General features: G+C 41.9%; 2 protein-coding genes across 24 annotated transcripts in view; both read left to right on the top strand.

Moving 5' to 3' along the window:
* The window catches only part of LOC128766858 (protocadherin gamma-A11-like), a 215218-nt gene that overhangs the window by 78429 nt on the left and 111944 nt on the right, over positions 1-24845 (top strand). For 4 of the 23 annotated variants that reach the window (XM_053878324.1, XM_053878323.1, XM_053878322.1 and 1 more), the window contains exons 1-2: positions 3805-6390; positions 8579-9928. The exons of 15 other annotated variants lie outside the window; for them this stretch is intronic. In XM_053878324.1, the coding sequence (XP_053734299.1) occupies positions 3958-6390; positions 8579-9928 (3783 nt within the window). In that variant the 5' untranslated portion in view covers positions 3805-3957. 4 more of the 23 variants (XM_053878340.1, XM_053878341.1, XM_053878339.1 and 1 more) reach the window with 4 other exon arrangements.
* Positions 424-3375, top strand: LOC128766871 (protocadherin gamma-A11-like). The gene has a single exon (XM_053878402.1). It carries the CDS (start codon positions 661-663, stop codon positions 3130-3132), a length of 2472 nt encoding a protein of 823 aa, XP_053734377.1. The 5' UTR covers positions 424-660; the 3' UTR covers positions 3133-3375.

Raw genomic sequence — 24845 nt, 5'->3', positions numbered from 1 at the left:
TAATGAATAATAATACGCATGCACAAACCAACCCGAAAGTAGAGCACTAATAACCAGAGGAGTAGAATACAACAGAAAAAAAATGACACAATGACACAATTTTTAACACAATTACTCACAAACACTGATCTGTAAAATAGGGAAAGAGCGTTTAAAGTGCAGAAAATTGTTAGCATAGTTTGCACTCTACTCCTTTTCCATCTCTGTATCAAGGAAGTACAAATATTGACTGATTTGTGTACAATGTATTAAGGACGAAGCTGTGTGAGATAAATGATGACACAAATGTCATAAAACATGTTACGCAACACATTTGCCATGTATCAGAGGATTGAAATAAGCATTCATTCATTCATACGATGAGACAATTATAAAAACATATACCATTCCATCTCGCTCTCTGCTATTTTTAATAACGTCCCTCTCATATTTGAACGCAGAGGGACGCTGTTGGACTGTGTATTAAATTGAGTGGGGTGTTCTGTTCAGTCCCTCCCTGACTGACTGAGCAGGGAAGCGTCATTGTGTTCGATGGTGAGGAGGACGTCAGATGTAAAATAGTATTTTGTAGATATAACCTCTGTTGGCTTACATGTATTGCAAGACCGCGATCTGGTTTTACTCAGCGTTTGCGTTGGATTTGTGACGGATCTTTGAATCATGGAACTGCGTGGATTAATCGCTGTGGGCTTAAGATGGCGATCTTTTCACGGACTGCGTCAACAACTGGGAGCGCTCTTGTTTCTGCTGTGTGTTGTGAACATGGTAGGTGGTCAGATTCGATATTCTATACCGGAGGAGATGAAGAAAGGCTCGGTCATCGGGAATGTCGCGCAGGATCTGGCCTTGGATGTGAGAAGGCTCAGGTCCGGGCGGGCCCGGATCGTGACCGGAGAAAACATCCAGTACACCGAGCTGAAGACAGACAAAGGGCTTCTCGTCGTGAATGAGAGAATAGACCGAGAGCAGCTGTGTGGAGACGTGACGCCGTGCAGCTTCAGCTTTGAGATGATTCTGGAAAACCCGATAGAATTGCATCAAATAACGATCGAGGTTCTGGATATAAATGATCACGCGCCCATATTTCCAAACAAAGATAGAGCTCTCACCTTTGAAATAAGCGAATCTGCGGCAGTTGGAGGAGCGTTTCCTCTACAGAGTGCGAAAGACTTAGATGTGGGACAGAATACTTTAAAAGATTATATTTTGTCTCCAAACGAAAACTTTGTTTTAAAACAACAATCTAATCCAGACGGAAGTAAATATGTCGAGATGGTTCTTCAGAAACCTTTAGATCGAGAGAAACAGCCGCATTTAAATTTAAAGCTCATCGCAGTAGACGGAGGAACACCGCAGCGATCTGGCTCAGTTAATATTGACGTCACCGTGTTAGATGTTAATGATAATGTTCCGATATTTAACCAGACAATTTATAAGGCATCAGTGATGGAAAATATTTCAAAAGGAACGTGCATCGTAAGAGTTAATGCGACCGATGCGGACAGTGGTTCAAACGGATTGATTTCGTACAGTTTATCAAATACTGAATCAGGCGTATTTAATATCGATTATAAAACTGGCTCTATTTTGTTGTCTGGTCAACTAGATTATGAAAAGGAGCGAAAATACGAACTTAGGGTGGAAGCCAAAGATCAGGGAGGTTTTGTTGGTACAAGTAAAGTGATTGTTGATGTAATTGACGTAAACGATAATCCTCCAGTTCTAAATATCATGTCAATTTTAAACCCGGTTTCTGAAGATTCCCTACCAGGTACCACAATTGCAGTTTTCAATATTAAAGACTCTGACTCAGAGCAAAATGGAAAGGTTCAATGTTCTATTGATGGGAAGCTTCCCTTTAAAATTCAATCTTCAGTGAAAAATTATTACAATTTAGTTTCGGATCAGTATTTTGATAGAGAAACAATTCAGGAATATAACATAACGGTTACGGCAACAGATTTAGGAAATCCTCCTCTGTTTACTTCTAAAATGATCAATCTCAAAATATCTGATGTGAACGACAACCCCCCGGTGTTTGATCGAAATATATTCTCTGCTTTCATAATAGAAAACAATTCACCTGGGGTCTCAATATTTGCTGTCAGTGCTCATGATTCAGACTTGAACCAGAATGCCAGAATCTCCTATATTCTAGAAGACACTGAGGTCAGTGGAGCTCCAGTTTCCACTTATGTCTCCTTGAACTCTGAAACCGGTGTGATCAGTGCAGTTCGTACATTTGATTATGAACAAATCAAAGAACTTCAGCTCACAGTCAAAGCTCAGGATGGAGGCTCCCCTCCTCTCAGCAGCAACGTGACTGTGAAAATCCTGATCCAGGACCAGAACGACAACCCTCCTCAGGTTCTGTATCCGGTCCAGACTGGTGGCTCTCTGGTGGCTGAGATGGTGCCTCGCTCAGCAGACGTGGGCTATCTGGTCACTAAAGTCGTGGCTGTTGATGTGGACTCTGGACAGAACGCCTGGCTCTCCTATAAACTGCAGAGAGCCACAGACAGGCCGCTGTTTGAAGTGGGCTTACAGAATGGAGAGATCAGAACCATCCGACAAGTCACCGATAAAGATGCTGTGAAACAAAGACTGAGCGTTACAGTGGAGGACAACGGACAGCCCTCTCGTTCAGCTACAGTCATTGTGAACGTGGCGGTGGCTGACAGCTTCCCAGAAGTCATGTCAGAGTTCACTGACTTTACACAGGACAAGGAGTACAACGACAACCTGACTTTTTACTTAGTGTTGGCTTTGGCTGTAGTTTCCTTCCTCTTCATCACGTGTCTAGTGGTGATTATCTCAGTCAAGATCTACAGATGGAGACAGTCTCGCGTCCTGTATCACTCCAATCTCCCTGTGATTCCATATTATCCACCACGTTACTCAGACACTCTGGGGACAGGGACTCTCCAGCATGTGTACAACTACGAGGTGTGCAGGACCACTGACTCCAGAAAGAGTGATATGAAGTTCATGCCACCCATGAGTGACAGTCTAGTGAGTGTGGATGGAGCTGACGCTGATGATCCACGTGTGGAGAAGCAGATGTCAGGGAACTTCTCACAGATGTCTACTTTGGTGAGTAAAATTATCATTATCCCTTCCAAGCTTGAATGATGTCACTTGTCGCTTTTTTCCGTGGACATCTTTGCTACCACTACTATCACGACTACTACGAATAATAATAATAATAATAATAATAATAAAAACAATACATATTTATGTTTTCCCCGTTATAATTATAATGTTTTGAGTACAAAAATATCAATGAATTTACATATCAATAATAGGTGCATGATGCGAAGTAACTGAAGGCGAGCAACACACATAGGACAAAGAACACACATACACACACAATACTACTACTCCTACTACTAGTACTACTACTACTACTATTATTATTATTCTTAATATTATTATTATTATTAATAATAATAATAATAATAATAATAATAATAATAATAATAATAATAATAATAATAATAAATAGACATGCACGAACGAAACCGAAAGTCGAGCAGTCATAGCCAGAGTAGTAGAATAAAATAGAAAAAAATATATATGAATTACAAAAATTGAGAGTCACAAAAACACGTTCACACACACATGTGATCAAACACAAATTGCATTCATTCATATGATGAGACATTAATCATAATATACACCATTCCATCTCGCTCTCGTCCATTTTTTGATAGCGTCCCTCTCATATTTGAACACAGAGGGACGCTGTTGGACTGTGTATAAAATTGAGTGGGGTGTTCTGTTCAGTCCCTCCCTGACTGACTGAGCAGGGAAGCGTCATTGTGTTCGATGGTGAGGAGGACGTCAGATGTAAAATAGTATTTTGTAGCTATAACCTCTGTTGGCTTACATGTATTGCAAGACCGCAATCTGGTTTTACTCAGCGTTTGCTTTGGATTTGTGACGGATCTTTGAACAATGGAACTGTGTGGATTTATCGCTGGGGGCTTAAGATGGCGATCTTTTCACGGACTGCGTCAACAACTGGGAGCGCTCTTGTTTCTGCTGTGTGTTGTGAACATGGTAGGTGGTCAGATTCGATATTCTATACCGGAGGAGATGAAGAAAGGCTCGGTCATCGGGAATGTCGCGCAGGATCTGGGCTTGGATGTGAGAAGGCTCAGGTCCGGGCGGGCCCGGATCGTGACCGGAGAAAACATCCAGTACACCGAGCTGAAGACAGACAAAGGGCTTCTCGTCGTGAATGAGAGAATAGACCGAGAGCAGCTGTGTGGAGACGTGACGCCGTGCAGCTTCAGCTTTGAGATGATTCTGGAGAATCCGATGGAATTGCATCAAATAACGATCGAGGTTCTGGATATAAATGATCACGCTCCCGTTTTTCCTCATGACGATAAATCTCTTGCCTTGAAAATTAGCGAGGCAGCTTTAGTCGGAGGCCAGTTTCCTCTTCAACGAGCAAAGGATCTAGATGTCGGAGACAATTCCCTAAAAGATTACATTTTATCCCCAAACGATAATTTTGTGTTAAAGCAACAAATCAACTCAGATGGAAGCAAATCTATTGCGATGATCCTTCAGAAACCTTTAGATCGAGAGAAACAGCCACATTTAAATTTCAAACTTATTGCAGTTGACGGAGGAACACCGCAGCGATCTGGCTCAGTAAATATTGACATCACCGTGTTAGATGCCAACGATAATGTTCCGATATTTAATCAAACAGTATATAAAGTTTCAGTGATGGAAAACGTATTAAAAGGTACTAATATTGTGAGAGTAAATGCAACTGATGCTGACAGCGGTTCGAATGGATTGATAACATACAGTTTGTCAAATAGTGAATCAGATATATTTGAAATTGATGAAAACACAGGATATATTTCTGTGTCTGCTCAATTAGATTATGAAAAAGAAAGAAAATATGAGTTTAATGTGGAGGCTAAAGATCAGGGAGGGTTTGTCGGATCAAGTAAAGTGGTTGTTGATGTAACAGATGTAAATGATAACGCACCTGTTCTAAATATCATGTCAATTTTAAACCCTGTTTCAGAAGATTCCCAACCCGGGACCACAATTGCCATTTTCAATATTAAAGATTCTGACTCAGAGCAAAATGGACAAATCAAATGTTCCATAGAGGGAAAATTACCCTTTAAAATTGGATCATCAATGAAGCATTACTATAATTTAGTTTCGGATCAGTATTTTGACCGAGAAGAAATTCAAGAATATAATATCTCAGTCATCGCCACTGATTCTGGAGACCCCCCTCTATTTACTTCAAGAATTATCAATCTAAAAATATCGGACGTGAACGACAACCCTCCAGTATTTGATAACAATATATACTCTGCTTCCATAACAGAAAACAATTCACCTGGGGTCTCAATATTTGCAGTCAGTGCTCATGATTCAGACTTGAACCAAAACGCCAGAATCTCCTATATTCTAGAAGACACTGAGGTCAGTGGAGCTCCAGTTTCCACTTACGTCTCCTTGAACTCTGAAACCGGTGTGATCAGCGCAGTTCGTACATTTGATTATGAACAAATCAAAGAACTTCAGCTCACAGTCAAAGCTCAGGATGGAGGCTCCCCTCCTCTCAGCAGCAACGTGACTGTGAAAATCCTGATCCAGGACCAGAACGACAACCCTCCTCAGGTTCTGTATCCGGTCCAGACTGGTGGCTCTCTGGTGGCTGAGATGGTGCCTCGCTCAGCAGACGTGGGCTATCTGGTCACTAAAGTGGTGGCTGTTGATGTGGACTCTGGACAGAACGCCTGGCTCTCCTATAAACTGCAGAGAGCCACAGACAGGCCGCTGTTTGAAGTGGGCTTACAGAATGGAGAGGTCAGAACCATCCGACAAGTCACCGATAAAGATGCTGTGAAACAAAGACTGAGCGTTACAGTGGAGGACAACGGACAGCCCTCTCGTTCAGCTACAGTCATTGTGAACGTGGCGGTGGCCGACAGCTTCCCAGAAGTCATGTCAGAGTTCACTGACTTTGCACAGGACAAGGAGTACAACGACAACCTGACTTTTTACTTAGTGTTGGCTTTGGCTGTAGTTTCCTTCCTCTTCATCACGTGTCTAGTGGTGATTATCTCAGTCAAGATCTACAGATGGAGACAGTCTCGCGTCCTGTATCACTCCAATCTCCCTGTGATTCCATATTATCCACCACGTTACTCAGACACTCTGGGGACAGGGACTCTCCAGCATGTGTACAACTACGAGGTGTGCAGGACCACTGACTCCAGAAAGAGTGATATGAAGTTCATGCCACCCATGAGTGACAGTCTAGTGAGTGTGGATGGAGCTGATGCTGATGATCCACGTGTGGAGAAGCAGATGTCAGGGAATTTCTCACAGATGTCTACTTTGGTGAGTAGAAAATTCACGATCATTTCATAGCTTGCTTGACGTTCGTAGACTGTCTGTTGCTGTCCATGGTGCTGAAGGAAAAAACCTGTTGAACCAATGCCTGGCTCAACCAAACTGAACTGTGTCGTCGTTCACAATTGAATTCATTCATTCTTTAGTGATTTCATTTTTGTTTGTTTGTTTGTTTTGATGAATTAACATATTTATTATTTTAGTCTGCATTTTTTACTGTGCTGCTTCACATTGTAGATGCTTTATATGACACTCGCAGCCTTAAGACTGGTGGATACAATTTCTTTAGTCTCTTGAACAAAATCATTGATCTTCATCATGCATATCATGCTCATGACCTTAACCATAATGGATTAGAATTCCGTACTGAACAATTCATATGACATTTGACGACCAAATAATTCATTGTGAAAATACACACATATTTTCAATCTCAACCTCATTTCATTCATGATGGTTTAACGATTTACTTACTGACATGAGTGTTGACGTTACTTCAAATGCCGGCCAGCTTTTGTTTTGAAAACGACATTTGAGTTTAAAAACAATATATTATTATATTATATAACAATATATTTTTTCAAATCCCAAACTAACGACATATATTCTAATAGTGACAATTGTTTATTTTTGTTTTTGTTATGTTGTTTGTTGAGTTAAATGACTCAACTTTTTTTTTTTTTTTTTAAACTGTGCTCGGATTTCATTATAAATAATATCAAGTGGCCAGAATGAATATTTTCAGCCTTAGGTTTTTCTTACTCATTAGACTTTTTCATGGAGGGCGGAACATTTGGTTATATATTTTTTAAAATCTTTTTCCCTACTTAATACTTGCGTCCCTCTCATGTTTGAACGCAGAGGGACGCTGTTGGACTGTGTATAAAATTGAGTGGCGTGTTCTGTTCAGTCCCTCCCTGACTGACTGAGCAGGGAAGCGTCATTGTGTTCGATGGTGAGGAGGACATGACATGGAAACGCTGTCTCAGATGATTTTGTAAAATTAAATAATCACGTATTGCAATACAGCGGATTGCAGTGAGTTGGAAGTATTCTGTGGATCTTTATGACGGCTCTTTGAACCATGGAACTGCGTGGATTTATCACTGTGGGCTTAAGATGGCGATCTTTTCACGGACTGCGTCAACAACTGGGAGCGCTCTTGTTTCTGCTGTGTGTTGTGAACATGGTAGGTGGTCAGATTCGATATTCTATACCGGAGGAGATGAAGAAAGGCTCGGTCATCGGGAATGTCGCGCAGGATCTGGGCTTGGATGTGAGAAGGCTCAGGTCCGGGCGGGCCCGGATCGTGACCGGAGAAAACATCCAGTACACCGAGCTGAAGACAGACAAAGGGCTTCTCGTCGTGAATGAGAGAATAGACCGAGAGCAGCTGTGTGGAGACGTGACGCCGTGCAGCTTCAGCTTTGAGATGATTCTGGAGAATCCGATTGAATTGCATCAAATAACGATCGAAGTTCTGGATATAAATGATCACGCTCCTGTTTTCGAGGATGTGAATAAGGCGTTAACATTTGAAATTAGTGAGGCAGCGTCAGTAGGAACTGAGTTCCCACTGCAAAGCGCAGATGATTTAGATGTGGGACAGAACACTTTGAAGCAATATATATTGTCATCGAATGATAATTTCGTTTTGAAACAACAGACGACTTCTGATGGAAGTAAATATGTAAAAATGGTTCTCCAGAAACAATTGGATCGCGAGCGACAGGCTCATTTCACGCTAAAACTCATCGCAGTTGACGGAGGAACACCGCAGCGATCTGGCTCAGTTAATATTGACGTCACCGTTTTAGACGCGAACGATAATGTTCCGATATTTAATCAAACAGTTTATAAAGCATCAGTGATGGAAAATGTCTTGAAAGGCGCAAGCGTTATCACCGTCAATGCCACGGACAACGATAGCGGGTCATTCGGACTTATATCATACAGTTTATCAAAAATGAAAGGTGGTGCCGTGGAAATGTTTGAAATAGAAGAAAAAACGGGAGCTATATCAGTTTCTGGCCAAATAGATTACGAAAAAGAAAAGAAATACGAGCTGAGAGTGGAGGCGAAGGATCAGGGAGGCCTCATCGGCACAAGTAAAGTTGTAATCGATATTATTGACGTAAATGACAATTCACCGACAATAAATGTCATGTCATTTCAGAATCCGATATCAGAAGATTCACTGCCTGGAACAACAATTGCTGTTTTTAATATTAAGGATTCTGATTCTGGAGAAAACGGACAGGTGAAGTGTTCAGTGGATCGTAATTTCCCTTTCAAAATTCAGTCATCAATGAAAGATTACTACAATTTAGTATCTGATCAGTTTTTTGACAGAGAAAAACGACCTGATTATAACATAACAGTTACGGCCACAGATTCGGGAAACCCTGCTTTAACAACCTCAAAAATACTGCACCTCAAAATATCTGATGTTAACGACAACCCTCCGGTATTTGATAGAAATAAATATTCTGCTTCCGTAACAGAAAACAATTCACCTGGGGTCTCAATATTTGCGGTCCGTGCTCATGATTCAGACCTGAACCAGAACGCCAGAATCTCCTATATTCTAGAAGACACTGAGGTCAGTGGTGCTCCAGTTTCCACTTATGTCTCCTTGAACTCTGAAACCGGTGTGATCAGTGCAGTTCGTACATTTGATTATGAACAAATCAAAGAACTTCAGCTCACAGTCAAAGCTCAGGATGGAGGCTCCCCTCCTCTCAGCAGCAACGTGACTGTGAAAATCCTGATCCAGGACCAGAACGACAACCCTCCTCAGGTTCTGTATCCGGTCCAGACTGGTGGCTCTCTGGTGGCTGAGATGGTGCCTCGCTCAGCAGACGTGGGCTATCTGGTCACTAAAGTGGTGGCTGTTGATGTGGACTCTGGACAGAACGCCTGGCTCTCCTATAAACTGCAGAGAGCCACAGACAGGCCGCTGTTTGAAGTGGGCTTACAGAATGGAGAGATCAGAACCATCCGACAAGTCACCGATAAAGATGCTGTGAAACAAAGACTGAGCGTTACAGTGGAGGACAACGGACAGCCCTCTCGTTCAGCTACAGTCATTGTGAACGTGGCGGTGGCCGACAGCTTCCCAGAAGTCATGTCAGAGTTCACTGACTTTACACAGGACAAGGAGTACAACGACAACCTGACTTTTTACTTAGTGTTGGCTTTGGCTGTAGTTTCCTTCCTCTTCATCACGTGTCTAGTGGTGATTATCTCAGTCAAGATCTACAGATGGAGACAGTCTCGCGTCCTGTATCACTCCAATCTCCCTGTGATTCCATATTATCCACCACGTTACTCAGACACTCTGGGGACAGGGACTCTCCAGCATGTGTACAACTACGAGGTGTGCAGGACCACTGACTCCAGAAAGAGTGATATGAAGTTCATGCCACCCATGAGTGACAGTCTAGTGAGTGTGGATGGAGCTGACGCTGATGATCCACGTGTGGAGAAGGACATGTCAGGGAATTTTTCTCAAATGTCAACTTTGGTGAGTAAAATTGTTTCACATATTCTGCTTTCTTTAATCCAATCTGTCTGAGAACAAAGACGTTTCTGACTCCTGTTTTGAGTGTTTGCATTGGAACATGTTCGGACTGTTGTTAATTGTTGCATATTTGAATTCCCACACTGGCGTGGCCATGAAATGCTTCGCAGATGCGTCCATCGTCTATATTTTTCCCCCCAACCTCATTCCATTCGACAGTGATTGTTTCATGATTTCCATCGGACACAAGTGCTGTAGTTGCTTCATATGCCAGCCACCTTTTGGTTTGACATCGTCATCTTGGTTTAATAGTTGTTCAAGAATTTTAAGTCTATGTTTGGAAGTTTTTGAGGGGAGCAGTTCATTCAGTACTTTTGGCACATATTCTTGTGTTGACAAATGTTTGTTGAGTTAAATGACTCAACTATTTATATTAAACTATGCTCGAATTTCCTAAATAATAATTAAAATGCTCCAAATGAATATTTTCAGTGTTTGTATTTTCTTATTTATTTAATTAATTATTTTGGGGGATATATATTAGGTTACATTTAATTTTATTTTCCCCATTTGATAGTTGCGTCCGTCTCATATTTGAACACAGAGGGACGCTGTTGGACTGTGTATAAATGACAGTGGCAAGTTCTGCTCAGACCCTCGCTGGCTGCGCAGTGAAGCGTCATTGTGTTCGTTGGTGTGGAGGACATCAGAAGGAAACGCTCGCTCGAGATTATTTTGCAAATGAAAGGAATCGCATATTACAATTCAGCGGAATATACTGAGCTGGAAGTTTTCTGTGGATCTTTATGACAGATCTTTGAACCATGGAAATGCGTGGATTGAGCAGTTTGGGCTTAAGATGGCCATCTTTTCACGGACTGCGTCAACAACTGGGAGCGCTCTTGTTTCTGCTGTGTGTTGTGAACATGGTAGGTGGTCAGATTCGATATTCTATACCGGAGGAGATGAAGAAAGGCTCGGTCATCGGGAATGTCGCGCAGGATCTGGGCTTGGATGTGAGAAGGCTCAGGTCCGGGCGGGCCCGGATCGTGACCGGAGAAAACATCCAGTACACCGAGCTGAAGACAGACAAAGGGCTTCTCGTCGTGAATGAGAGAATAGACCGAGAGCAGCTGTGTGGAGACGTGACGCCGTGCAGCTTCAGCTTTGAGATGATTCTGGAAAACCCGATGGAATTGCATCAAATAACGATCGAGGTTCTTGATATTAATGACCACGCTCCCGTTTTTCCGAATAAAGATAAGTCTCTTAATTTTGAAATCAGTGAATCAGCCGCAGTTGGAGGCCGATTTCCTCTTCAGCGCGCAAAAGATCAGGATGTCGGACAAAACGCTTTAAAAGATTATGTTTTATCGCCGAACGACAATTTCGTTTTGAATCATCAGACGAATCCCGATGGGAGTAAAATTGTTGAGATGGTTCTTCGGAAACCTTTAGATCGAGAGAAACAGCCGCATTTAAAATTGAAGCTGATCGCAGTGGATGGAGGAACACCGCAGCGATCTGGCTCAGTTAATATTGACGTCACTATTTTAGATATTAATGACAATGTTCCGATATTTAACCAGACTGTCTATAAAGTGTCTGTGATGGAAAATATATTAAAAGGAACGATCATCGTCAGAGTGAATGCAAGTGATGCAGATAGTGGTTCAAATGGATTGATAACTTACAGTTTATCAGAGTCAGATTTATTTGAAATCGATGAAAACAATGGCTATATTTCTGTTTCTGGTCAATTGGATTATGAGAAACAAAGGAAGTACGAACTAAATGTGGAGGCCAAAGATAAGGGTGGCTTTGTAGGCACAAGTAAAGTGATCGTAGATGTAATAGATGTAAATGATAACGCTCCAGTTCTAACTATCATGTCAATTTTAAACCCGGTTTCAGAAGATTCCCAACCCGGGACCACAATTGCCATTTTCAATATTAAAGATTCTGACTCAGAGCAAAATGGACAAATCAAATGTTCCATAGAGGGAAAACTACCCTTTAAAATTGGATCATCAATGAAGCATTACTATAATTTAGTTTCGGATCAGTATTTTGACAGAGAAGAAATTCAAGAATATAATATCTCAGTCATCGCCGCTGATTCTGGAGACCCCCCTCTATTTACTTCAAGAATTATCAATCTAAAAATATCGGACGTGAACGACAACCCTCCGGTATTTGATAAAAATAGATATTCAGCTTTTATAACAGAAAACAATTCACCTGGTGTCTCAATATTTGCAGTCAGTGCTCATGATTCAGACTTGAACCAAAATGCCAGAATCTCCTATATTCTAGAAGACACTGAGGTCAGTGGAGCTCCAGTTTCCACTTATGTCTCCTTGAACTCTGAAACTGGTGTGATCAGTGCAGTTCGTACATTTGATTATGAACAAATCAAAGAACTTCAGCTCACAGTCAAAGCTCAGGATGGAGGCTCCCCTCCTCTCAGCAGCAACGTGACTGTGAAAATCCTGATCCAGGACCAGAACGACAACCCTCCTCAGGTTCTGTATCCGGTCCAGACTGGTGGCTCTCTGGTGGCTGAGATGGTGCCTCGCTCAGCAGACGTGGGCTATCTGGTCACTAAAGTGGTGGCTGTTGATGTGGACTCTGGACAGAACGCCTGGCTCTCCTATAAACTGCAGAGAGCCACAGACAGGCCGCTGTTTGAAGTGGGCTTACAGAATGGAGAGATCAGAACCATCCGACAAGTCACCGATAAAGATGCTGTGAAACAAAGACTGAGCGTTACAGTGGAGGACAACGGACAGCCCTCTCGTTCAGCTACAGTCATTGTGAACGTGGCGGTGGCCGACAGCTTTCCAGAAGTCATGTCAGAGTTCACTGACTTTACACAGGACAAGGAGTACAACGACAACCTGACTTTTTACTTAGTGTTGGCTTTGGCTGTAGTTTCCTTCCTCTTCATCACGTGTTTAGTGGTGATTATCTCAGTCAAGATCTACAGATGGAGACAGTCTCGCGTCCTGTATCACTCCAATCTCCCTGTGATTCCATATTATCCACCACGTTACTCAGACACTCTGGGGACAGGGACTCTCCAGCATGTGTACAACTACGAGGTGTGCAGGACCACTGACTCCAGAAAGAGTGATATGAAGTTCATGCCACCCATGAGTGACAGTCTAGTGAGTGTGGATGGAGCTGACGCTGATGATCCACGTGTGGAGAAGCAGATGTCAGGGAACTTCTCACAGATGTCTACTTTGGTGAGTAGAGAATTCCTGATGATTTCATAGCTCGCTTTAGGTAAATTGTCTGTATTTCTTTGCGGACAACAACCCCCTTCTGTTGCTGTCCATGGTGCTGAAAATGACCAACGACTCGTTCAAATGAACGGCTTAAATGTGTCGGTAGTGGTCGGTCAACATTAAAAATGTTCACTTGACGTGATTTTACATTATTTATATATATTAGCTCCATGATTTTAATCTTGACTCAACAATTTTGTAAAGGTACATTTATTTTGTTAGATAACTTAAATGAGTCACCTTAATTTCTCTTAAAGGTAGAAAGAATACGTCTTATGATGAATCACACCACTTTTCATTTCTTCCAAACGTTCCACCCATGTTTGAACACAGAGGGACGCTGTTGCACTGTGAATAAAATTGAGTGGCGTGTTCTATTCAGTCCCTCCCTGACTGACTGCGGGGTGAGGCGTCATTGTGCTCTTCGGGGACGGTGGCCGTTAGATAGAAACGCTCTCTCTGAATATTTTTCAGTAAAACTATCAAACAAATCAATATAGCGGAATTTAGTGAGCTGGAAATATTCTGTGGATGTTCATGACGGATCTTTGAATCATGGAACTGCGTGGATTAATCGCTGTGGGCTTAAGATGGCGATCTTTTCACGGACCGCGTCAACAACTGGGAGCGCTCTTGTTTCTGCTGTGTGTTGTGAACATGGTAGGTGGTCAGATTCGATATTCTATACCGGAGGAGATGAAGAAAGGCTCGGTCATCGGGAATGTCGCGCAGGATCTGGCCTTGGATGTGAGAAGGCTCAGGTCCGGGCGGGCCCGGATCGTGACCGGAGAAAACATCCAGTACACCGAGCTGAAGACAGACAAAGGGCTTCTCGTCGTGAATGAGAGAATAGACCGAGAGCAGCTGTGTGGAGACGTGACGCCGTGCAGCTTCAGCTTTGAGATGATTCTGGAAAACCCGATGGAATTGCATCAAATAACGATCGAAGTTCTGGATATAAATGATCACGCTCCCGTTTTCGAAAATATGAATAAAGCTTTAACATTTGAAATTAGTGAAGGAGCCGCGATTGGAACAGAGTTCCCACTGCAAAGCGCATATGATTTAGATGTGGGACAGAACAGCTTAAAACAATATATTTTATCATCAAACGACAATTTCGTTTTGAGACAACAAACGAATCCAGATGGAAATAAAAATGTAAAAATGGTTCTCCAAAAACAGTTGGATCGTGAACGGCAGGCTCATTTTTCCCTGAAATTGATGGCAGTTGACGGAGGAACACCGCAGCGATCTGGTTCAGTCAATATTGACGTCACCGTTTTAGACGCGAATGATAATGTTCCGATATTTAATCAGACTCTTTATAAGGCATCAGTGATGGAAAATGTTTTGAAAGGCTCCAATATTGTTACCGTTAATGCCACAGACGCAGACAGCGGGTCATATGGACTTATATCATATAGTTTATCTAAAACAAAGGGGGGTACTGTCGATGTTTTTGATATCGATGAAAAAACCGGCACAATCTATGTGACCAATCTCATAGATTTCGAAAAAGAAAGAAAATACGAGCTGAGAGCAGAGGCGAAGGATCAGGGAGGCCTCATCGGCACAAGCAAAGTAGTAATAGATATTATTGACGTAAATGACAATTCACCTGTTATAAATGTCATGTCTTTTCAAAATCATTTATCAGAGGATTCACCTCCTGGTACAACAATTGCCATTTTTAATATTAAGGATTCTGATTCTGCTGAAAACGGACAGGTGAAGTGTTCAGTGGATGGTAATCTCCCTTTTAAAATTCAATCATCTATGAAAGACTACTATAATTTAATTTTGTATCAAGATGTTGATAGGGAAAAACAACCTGACTATAACATAACTGTAACAGCGACTGATTCAGGAATCCCTGCTCTAACAACCTCAAAAATCCTACATCTGAAAATATCTGACATCAACGACAACCCTCCGGTATTTGATAAAAATAGATATTCAGCTTTTATAACAGAAAACAATTCACCTGGTGTCTCAATATTTGCGGTCCGTGCTCATGATTCTGACATGAACCAGAACGCCAGAATCTCCTATATTCTAGAAGACACTGAGGTCAGTGGAGCTCCAGTTTCCACTTATGTCTCCTTGAACTCTGAAACCGGTGTGATCAGTGCAGTTCGTACATTTGATTATGAACAAATCAAAGAACTTCAGCTCACAGTCAAAGCTCAGGATGGAGGCTCCCCTCCTCTCAGCAGCAACGTGACTGTGAAAATCCTGATCCAGGACCAGAACGACAACCCTCCTCAGGTTCTGTATCCGGTCCAGACTGGTGGCTCTCTGGTGGCTGAGATGGTGCCTCGCTCAGCAGACGTGGGCTATCTGGTCACTAAAGTGGTGGCTGTTGATGTGGACTCTGGACAGAACGCCTGGCTCTCCTATAAACTGCAGAGAGCCACAGACAGGCCGCTGTTTGAAGTGGGCTTACAGAATGGAGAGATCAGAACCATCCGACAAGTCACCGATAAAGATGCTGTGAAACAAAGACTGAGCGTTACAGTGGAGGACAACGGACAGCCCTCTCGTTCAGCTACAGTCATTGTGAACGTGGCGGTGGCCGACAGCTTCCCAGAAGTCATGTCAGAGTTCACTGACTTTACACAGGACAAGGAGTACAACGACAACCTGACATTTTACTTAGTGTTGGCTTTGGCTGTAGTTTCCTTCCTCTTCATCACGTGTCTGGTGGTGATTATCTCAGTCAAGATCTACAGATGGAGACAGTCTCGCGTCCTGTATCACTCCAATCTCCCTGTGATTCCATATTATCCACCACGTTACTCAGACACTCTGGGGACAGGGACTCTCCAGCATGTGTACAACTACGAGGTGTGCAGGACCACTGACTCCAGAAAGAGTGATATGAAGTTCATGCCACCCATGAGTGACAGTCTAGTGAGTGTGGGTGGAGCTGACCCTGATGATCAACATGTGGACAAGCAGATGTCAGGGAACTTCTCACAGATGTCTACTTTGGTGAGTAGAGAATTCCTGATGATTTCATAGCTCGCATTAGGTCAGTTGACTCTATTTCTCTGCGGACTACAAACCCCTTCTGTAGCTGTCCATGGTACTGAAAATGACCAACGAGCGGTTCAAACGAACGGCACAGATATTTTGTTGTTTCGAATGGATGTCGGTAGTGTTCTGTCAATATTAAGACTGTGCACTTGACATTATATTACATTATTTATATATATATTAATTATATATATAATAATTTCAATCTTGACTCGACCAATGTTTTTTTAAAGGTACTTTTATTTTGTTAGATAAATAAAATGAGTCACCTATTTCTATTAAAATACTCTGGAATTTTACGAGCATTTTTATGGTAGGCAGAATATTGATTTTCAGAGTTTGTTCGATTTATTTTATAATAGACTTTTTGGTAGAAATAATACGTCTTTTGATGAATCACACCAATTTTCATTTCTTCCAAACGTTCCACTCATGTTTGAACACAGAGGGACGCTGTTGGACTGTGAATAAAATTGACTGCCGTGTTCTATTCAGTCCCTCCCTGACTGACTGCTGGGTGAGGCGTCATTGTGCTCGGCGGTCACCGAGGCCGTTAGATAGAAACGCTCTCTCTGAATATTTTTCAGTAAAACAATCAAACAAATCAATATAGCGGAATTTTGTGAGCCAGAAATATTCTGCGGATATTCATGACTGATCTTTGAACAATGGAACTGTGTGGATTTATCGCTGTGGGCTTAAGATGGCGATCTTTTCACGGACTGCGTCAACAACTGGGAGCGCTCTTGTTTCTGCTGTGTGTTGTGAACATGGTAGGTGGTCAGATTCGATATTCTATACCGGAGGAGATGAAGAAAGGCTCGGTCATCGGGAATGTCGCGCAGGATCTTGGCTTGGATGTGAGAAGGCTCAGGTCCGGGCGGGCCCGGATCGTGACCGGAGAAAACATCCAGTACACCGAGCTGAAGACAGACAAAGGGCTTCTCGTCGTGAATGAGAGAATAGACCGAGAGCAGCTGTGTGGAGACGTGACGCCGTGCAGCTTCAACTTTGAGATGATTCTGGAAAACCCGATGGAATTGCATCAAATAACGATCGAGGTTCTGGATATTAATGATCACGCTCCCGTTTTCCCTGATAAAGACAAGACTCTCAATTTTGAAATCAGCGAAGCAGCTGCTGTCGGAGCGCTATTTCCACTTCAGCGTGCAAAAGATCTGGATGTTGGAATAAACACATTGAAAGATTATATTTTATCTCCTAACGACAATTTTGTTTTAAAACATCAGACGAACCCAGAGGGGATGGAATTTGTTCAGATGGTTCTACAGAAACCTTTAGATCGGGAGAAACAGCCCCATTTAAATTTAAAGCTCATCGCAGTTGACGGAGGAACACCGCAGCGATCTGGCTCAGTTAATATTGACGTCACCGTGTTAGATGCCAACGATAATGTTCCGATATTTAATCAAACTTTATACAAATTATCTGTGATGGAGAATATTTCAAGAGGAACTAACATTATAACAGTAAATGCAACTGATGCTGACAGTGGTTCAAATGGACTGATAACTTACAGTTTGTCAAGTAGTGAGTCAGATTTATTTAAAATAGATGCTAAGACAGGCTCTATTTCAGTGTCTGGTCCGTTAGACTTTGAAAAGCAAAGAAAATACGAACTTAATGTACAGGCCAAAGATCAGGGAGGGTTTGTTGGTATGAGTAAGGTGATCGTTGATGTAATAGATGTGAATGATAACGCTCCGGTGATAAATATCATGTCAATTTTAAACCCTGTTTCTGAAGATTCCCCACCTGGAACCACAATTGCCATTTTTAACATTAAAGACTCTGATTCAGAGCAAAATGGACACATTAAGTGTTCAATAGAGGGAAAAGTTCCCTTTAAAATAGAATCATCAATGAAGCATTATTACAATTTAGTATCTGATCAATATTTTGACAGAGAAATTATTCAAGCGTACAACATTACAGTTACTGCCACTGATTCAGGAAGTCCACCGCTGTTTACATCAAAAACTATCAATCTAAAAATATCGGACGTCAACGATAACCATCCGGTTTTTAAGAAAAATATATATTCTGCTTCCATAACAGAAAACAATTCACCTGGGGTCTCAATATTTGCAGTCAGTGCTCATGACTCTGACTTGAACCAAAACGCCAGAATCTCCTATATTCTAGAAGAAACTGAGGTCAATGGAGCTCCAGTTTCCACTTATGTCTCCTTGAACTCTGAAACCGGTGTGATCAGTGCAGTTCGTACATTTGATTATGAACAAATCAAAGAGCTTCAGCTCACAGTCAAAGCTCAGGATGGAGGCTCCCCTCCTCTCAGCAGCAACGTGACTGTGAAAATCCTGATCCAGGACCAGAACGACAACCCTCCTCAGGTTCTGTATCCGGTCCAGACTGGTGGCTCTCTGGTGGCTGAGATGGTGCCTCGCTCAGCAGACGTGGGCTATCTGGTCACTAAAGTGGTGGCTGTTGATGTGGACTCTGGACAGAACGCCTGGCTCTCCTATAAACTGCAGAGAGCCACAGACAGGCCGCTGTTTGAAGTGGGCTTACAGAATGGAGAGATCAGAACCATCCGACAAGTCACCGATAAAGATGCTGTGAAACAAAGACTGAGCGTTACAGTGGAGGACAACGGACAGCCCTCTCGTTCAGCTACAGTCATTGTCAACGTGGCGGTGGCCGACAGCTTCCCAGAAGTCATGTCAGAGTTCACTGACTTTACACAGGACAAGGAGTACAACGACAACCTGACTTTTTACTTAGTGTTGGCTTTGGCTGTAGTTTCCTTCCTTTTCATCACGTGTCTAGTGGTGATTATCTCAGTCAAGATCTACAGATGGAGACAGTCTCGCGTCCTGTATCACTCCAATCTCCCTGTGATTCCATATTATCCACCACGTTACTCAGACACTCTGGGGACAGGGACTCTCCAGCATGTGTACAACTACGAGGTGTGCAGGACCACTGACTCCAGAAAGAGTGATATGAAGTTCATGCCACCCATGAGTGACAGTCTAGTGAGTGTGGATGGAGCTGATGCTGATTATTCACGTGTGGAGAAGGACATGTCTGGGAACTTCTCACAGCTGTCTACTTTGGTGAGTAGAGAAATCATGTTCATTTCAAACGTTGCTTGAGATCTTTTGAATCAATTTTGCAGTCTTCCAACCTAGCTGACCAAACTGTTCTGTTGCTGTTTGTTGCCATGAAAATGGCCATAGAGGTGTCTCACTTTGCTGATTGCGTGGCTCAGAACTTTGGCTTGTTTGTTTATTGATGGAGTTTGGATTTTTCTTAAATTATTGTGTTTATTCTTGTGTTTTCTTGTGTTAGATGATTTTGAATTTACTGATCCTCGATTTTTTTTCTTATTTGAAAAATTACTGCTACCACAACACTCATGGCTCACTCATTTCTCACCTTAAACCACCACTCTTCATCACCTGGATCGTGCACATTGCCAGCGGTATCGGGTTCCTTTCAGCAAAAGCTTTAAGCAAAAGTGACATATGAGAACTGTCGGGGCATGATGATTACATCTGGTTTTACTTTAGATTAGGCAACTATTGAAGCATCTGCGACATGGGCTTGTTACGATCTTGAAGTTAAATATTATTATATATATATTTTAAATTATTATTAATATTACTTCTGGGAATATTCATCCTTTCTCATGAACACATCTGTCATATGACTTATTTTTTTCTACTGCAGTCCAGCATAGAACATTCTAATTGTAACTCTTTATACTGATCTGGCTGAAATAATCGATGAGTGTTTGTTATGTCTGGCGTGCCGATGGTGCTTTAAGGAAAATCAGAATTTTCTCTACTATTGATAATAAATGGGGTTATGACGCATCTGCCGCAATGGAACAGCATTATGTAATGAACATTTTATTTAGACATGCAACAGTCTGTGACTCAGTCATGTCTAATGACAGACAGTTACTCCACATAAAATATACTGGATTTTATTCTTAATATTTTCAACTCGCAACATTAATTGTTTTCAGTCTCATAGTTATTATTCAGACTTGTTCCAGATTTTCTGAAGCGGAAACAAATCTTGGATCTCTTTGACTTGCTTAATTATCTCTAAACGTCCCTCTCATGTTTGAACACAGAGGGACGCTGTTGGACTGTGTATTAAATTGAGTGGCGTGTTCTGTTGAGTCCCTCCCTGACTGACTGCTGGGTGAGGCGTCATTGTGTTCGATGGTGAGGAGGACATGACATGGACACGCAATCTCTGATTATTTTGTGAAATAAAAGTAATCACGTATTGCAGTACATCGGATTTCAGTGTGTTGGGAGTGTTCTGTGGATATTCCTGACGGATCTTTGAACCATGGAACTGCGTGGATTTATCGCTCTCGGCTTAAGATGGCGATCTTTTCACGGACTGCGTCAACAACTGGGAGCGCTCTTGTTTCTGCTGTGTGTTGTGAACATGGTAGGTGGTCAGATTCGATATTCTATACCGGAGGAGATGAAGAAAGGCTCGGTCATCGGGAATGTCGCGCAGGATCTGGGCTTGGATGTGAGAAGGCTCAGGTCCGGGCGGGCCCGGATCGTGACCGGAGAAAACATCCAGTACACCGAGCTGAAGACAGACAAAGGGCTTCTCGTCGTGAATGAGAGAATAGACCGAGAGCAGCTGTGTGGAGACGTGACGCCGTGCAGCTTCAGCTTTGAGATGATTCTGGAAAACCCGATAGAATTGCATCAAATAACGATCGAGGTTCTGGATATAAATGATCACGCTCCCGTTTTTTCAAACAAAGAACAATCCCTTATTTTTGAAATAAGTGAGTCAGCTGCAGTTGGAGGTCGATTTCCTCTGCAGAGCGCGGAGGATCTTGATGTGGGAACAAATTCTTTGAAAGATTATATTTTATCTAATAACGACAACTTTGAACTACAGCAACAGCTCAATCCTGATGGGAGTAAATATGTTCAAATGGTTCTTCAGAAACCTTTAGATCGTGAGAAACAGCCGCAATTGAATTTCAAACTCATCGCTGTTGACGGAGGAACACCGCAGCGATCTGGCTCAGTTAATATTGACGTCACCGTTTTAGATGCCAATGATAATGTTCCGATATTTAACCAAACATTGTATAAAGCGTCAGTGATGGAAAGTATTCCAAAAGGTACTGACGTGATGACTGTGAACGCTACAGACGCAGACAGCGGTCTAAACGGTCTCATCACCTACAGTTTGTCTAAAATGAAAGGGAATGCGGTGGAAATATTTAGAATAAATGAGAAAACGGGAACCATATCGGTGTCTGGTCAAATAGATTATGAAAAAGACAAAAAATTCGAGCTAAGGGTAGAAGCAAAGGACCAGGGTGGTTTTGTCGGTACAAGTAACATCATAATAGATGTAGTCGACGTAAACGATAACGCTCCTGTGATAAACATGATGTCGCTCCTGAACCCAGTCGCAGAAGATGCACTTCCTGGGACAACAATTGCCGTATTTAACATTAAAGATTCAGATTCTGAAAAAAATGGACAAATAAAGTGTTCCATAGTTGGTAAGCTTCCATTTAAAATCGAATCATCTATGAAACATTACTACAATTTAATTTCAGATCAATTCTTTGACAGGGAAGCGGCATCAGGTTATAATATAACCGTGACGGCGACTGATTCAGGCGATCCTCCACTGTTTGCATCTAAAATAATTCACCTAAAAATATCCGACGTGAACGACAACCCTCCAGTATTCAATAAATATATATATTCTGCTTACATAACTGAAAACAATTCACCTGGGGTCTCAATATTTGCGGTCAGTGCTCATGATTCTGACTTGAACCAAAACGCCAGAATCTCCTATATTCTAGAAGAAACTGAGGTCAGTGGAGCTCCAGTTTCCACTTATGTCTCCTTGAACTCTGAAACCGGTGTGATCAGTGCAGTTCGTACATTTGATTACGAACAAATCAAAGAACTTCAGCTCACAGTCAAAGCTCAGGATGGAGGCTCCCCTCCTCTCAGCAGCAACGTGACTGTGAAAATCCTGATCCAGGACCAGAACGACAACCCTCCTCAGGTTCTGTATCCGGTCCAGACTGGTGGCTCTCTGGTGGCTGAGATGGTGCCTCGCTCAGCAGACGTGGGCTATCTGGTCACTAAAGTGGTGGCTGTTGATGTGGACTCTGGACAGAACGCCTGGCTCTCCTATAAACTGCAGAGAGCCACAGACAGGCCGCTGTTTGAAGTGGGCTTACAGAATGGAGAGATCAGAACCATCCGACAAGTCACCGATAAAGATGCTGTGAAACAAAGACTGAGCGTTACAGTGGAGGACAACGGACAGCCCTCTCGTTCAGCTACAGTCATTGTGAACGTGGCGGTGGCCGACAGCTTCCCAGAAGTCATGTCAGAGTTCACTGACTTTACACAGGACAAGGAGTACAACGACAACCTGACTTTTTACTTAGTGTTGGCTTTGGCTGTAGTTTCCTTCCTCTTCATCACGTGTCTAGTGGTGATTATCTCAGTCAAGATCTACAGATGGAGACAGTCTCGCGTCCTGTATCACTCCAATCTCCCTGTGATTCCATATTATCCACCACGTTACTCAGACACTCTGGGGACAGGGACTCTCCAGCATGTGTACAACTACGAGGTGTGCAGGACCACTGACTCCAGAAAGAGTGATATGAAGTTCATGCCACCCATGAGTGACAGTCTAGTGAGTGTGGATGGAGCTGACGCTGATGATCCACGTGTGGAGAAGGACATGTCAGGGAACTTCTCACAGATGTCTACTTTGGTGAGTAAATTGGTTATCAAGCATCACAAGCTTGCATTTTGCCGTAATTTTTCGGCTTCAGTACTTCTCGTTCACGCCATGCATTGACTGTTCTCTGGAATCTGTGGTTTCGTTGTCCATGGTGCTGAAATCCTGTGGGATTTGATAGTATATATTGCAGTGCTGACTTGGCTATGGTTTTTTTTTTTTTTTTTCATGGCCATAGTTGGATTCACCACGACGTCTGATCACAGTCGTTTCACGGATTTTATTTATTTTTATTTATATTTTTTTCATTTATTAACTGCCAGGAATGCTCACTAATTCATTAATGTTTATATTTTGCGATTTTTGGTTGTTCTAAGGAAATGGATAGCTATGTGAAACGAGAATTGCACTAATATGAAACCCGGACATTCTTTTATAGGTGGTACTAGAATGTTAGTAGGATGGGGGAGATGATTTTAGCATCCTGTTCTACGATTTCTGACAACCTGAAATAATTACATAAGCTTTCATATACTGAATTTTACCCTATACAGTGAATAAATTTATAGGCGGAAAAATAATGAAATTATATATTTCATACTCGAAACCTTTGTGTTTAATCATGGTAAACACATGATTTGCCAATAGGTACAATGATAGACATTATTATTATTATTATTATTATTATTATTATTATTATTATTATTATTATTATTATTATTATTATTATTATTATTAACTTAACTTAACTTAACTTTCTTTCTCACTTTTATTTTTCAGGTATTTTTCAAGTAATCGAAATTCTACTTTTGAATTAGTTAATTTTTTTGTTTTCATTGTTTATCTTTTAATTTGAAAATCTATCATCAGTGCTTAAAATACTGTGATTAATTGAGGAAGAGAACTGGCATCAAGATAAAAAAAAAAGAAAAAAATATAGAAATTACTTGTTCACTGTCGTATTTTCTTGTGTTCTTTTCTTAGAAAAAAAATTAATAATAATAAACTCCCCCCACATTCCCAAATTTTCAGGGAAGAAGTTTCGAACCTCATATGAATATCCTCGAAAATTCACTTCTGATCTAGTTCATAGTTTACAAATTAAATCTGTATGCATGTATGAAGTTATTTATTCATTTATTTAAATATGTTCATTTGTATGTGTTCGCAAGTACATTCCTTTTGTCGGGCATTGAATACGTTTCATTTTTATGATATAAAACAAATGTTTTATTCTTCAGCTCCCCATTTTGAACACAGAGGGACGCTGTTGGTCCATGAATATGATTGAGTGACTGGTTGTCTTCATTGCCTCCTTTACTGAGCGCACAGAGCACCACTATTTGTGTCAGTCGATGAGGAAGGACGTTGATGGTCAAACTCTCGATTGCAGGAATGTTCTGAAATAGAATAAATTGTACAGAATATTATATTCCGACGAGGATTACTGTGGCGCACTTGGTGGATATTTTAGAATCAGACGAATCTTTGAACCATGGAACTGCGAGGATTTATCGCTGTGGGCTTAAGATGGCGATCTTTTCACGGACTGCGTCAACAACTGGGAGCGCTCTTGTTTCTGCTGTGTGTTGTGAACATGGTAGGTGGTCAGATTCGATATTCTATACCGGAGGAGATGAAGAAAGGCTCGGTCATCGGGAATGTCGCGCAGGATCTGGGCTTGGATGTGAGAAGGCTCAGGTCCGGGCGGGCCCGGATCGTGACCGGAGAAAACATCCAGTACACCGAGCTGAAGACAGACAAAGGGCTTCTCGTCGTGAATGAGAGAATAGACCGAGAGCAGCTGTGTGGAGACGTGACGC

This window comes from Synchiropus splendidus, chromosome 11, assembly GCF_027744825.2.
Source record: "Synchiropus splendidus isolate RoL2022-P1 chromosome 11, RoL_Sspl_1.0, whole genome shotgun sequence".
Taxonomy (NCBI): Eukaryota; Metazoa; Chordata; class Actinopteri; order Syngnathiformes; family Callionymidae; genus Synchiropus; species Synchiropus splendidus.
Note: the sequence above shows the minus strand (reverse complement) of the source record. Positions and strands in the feature narration are given on the sequence as shown.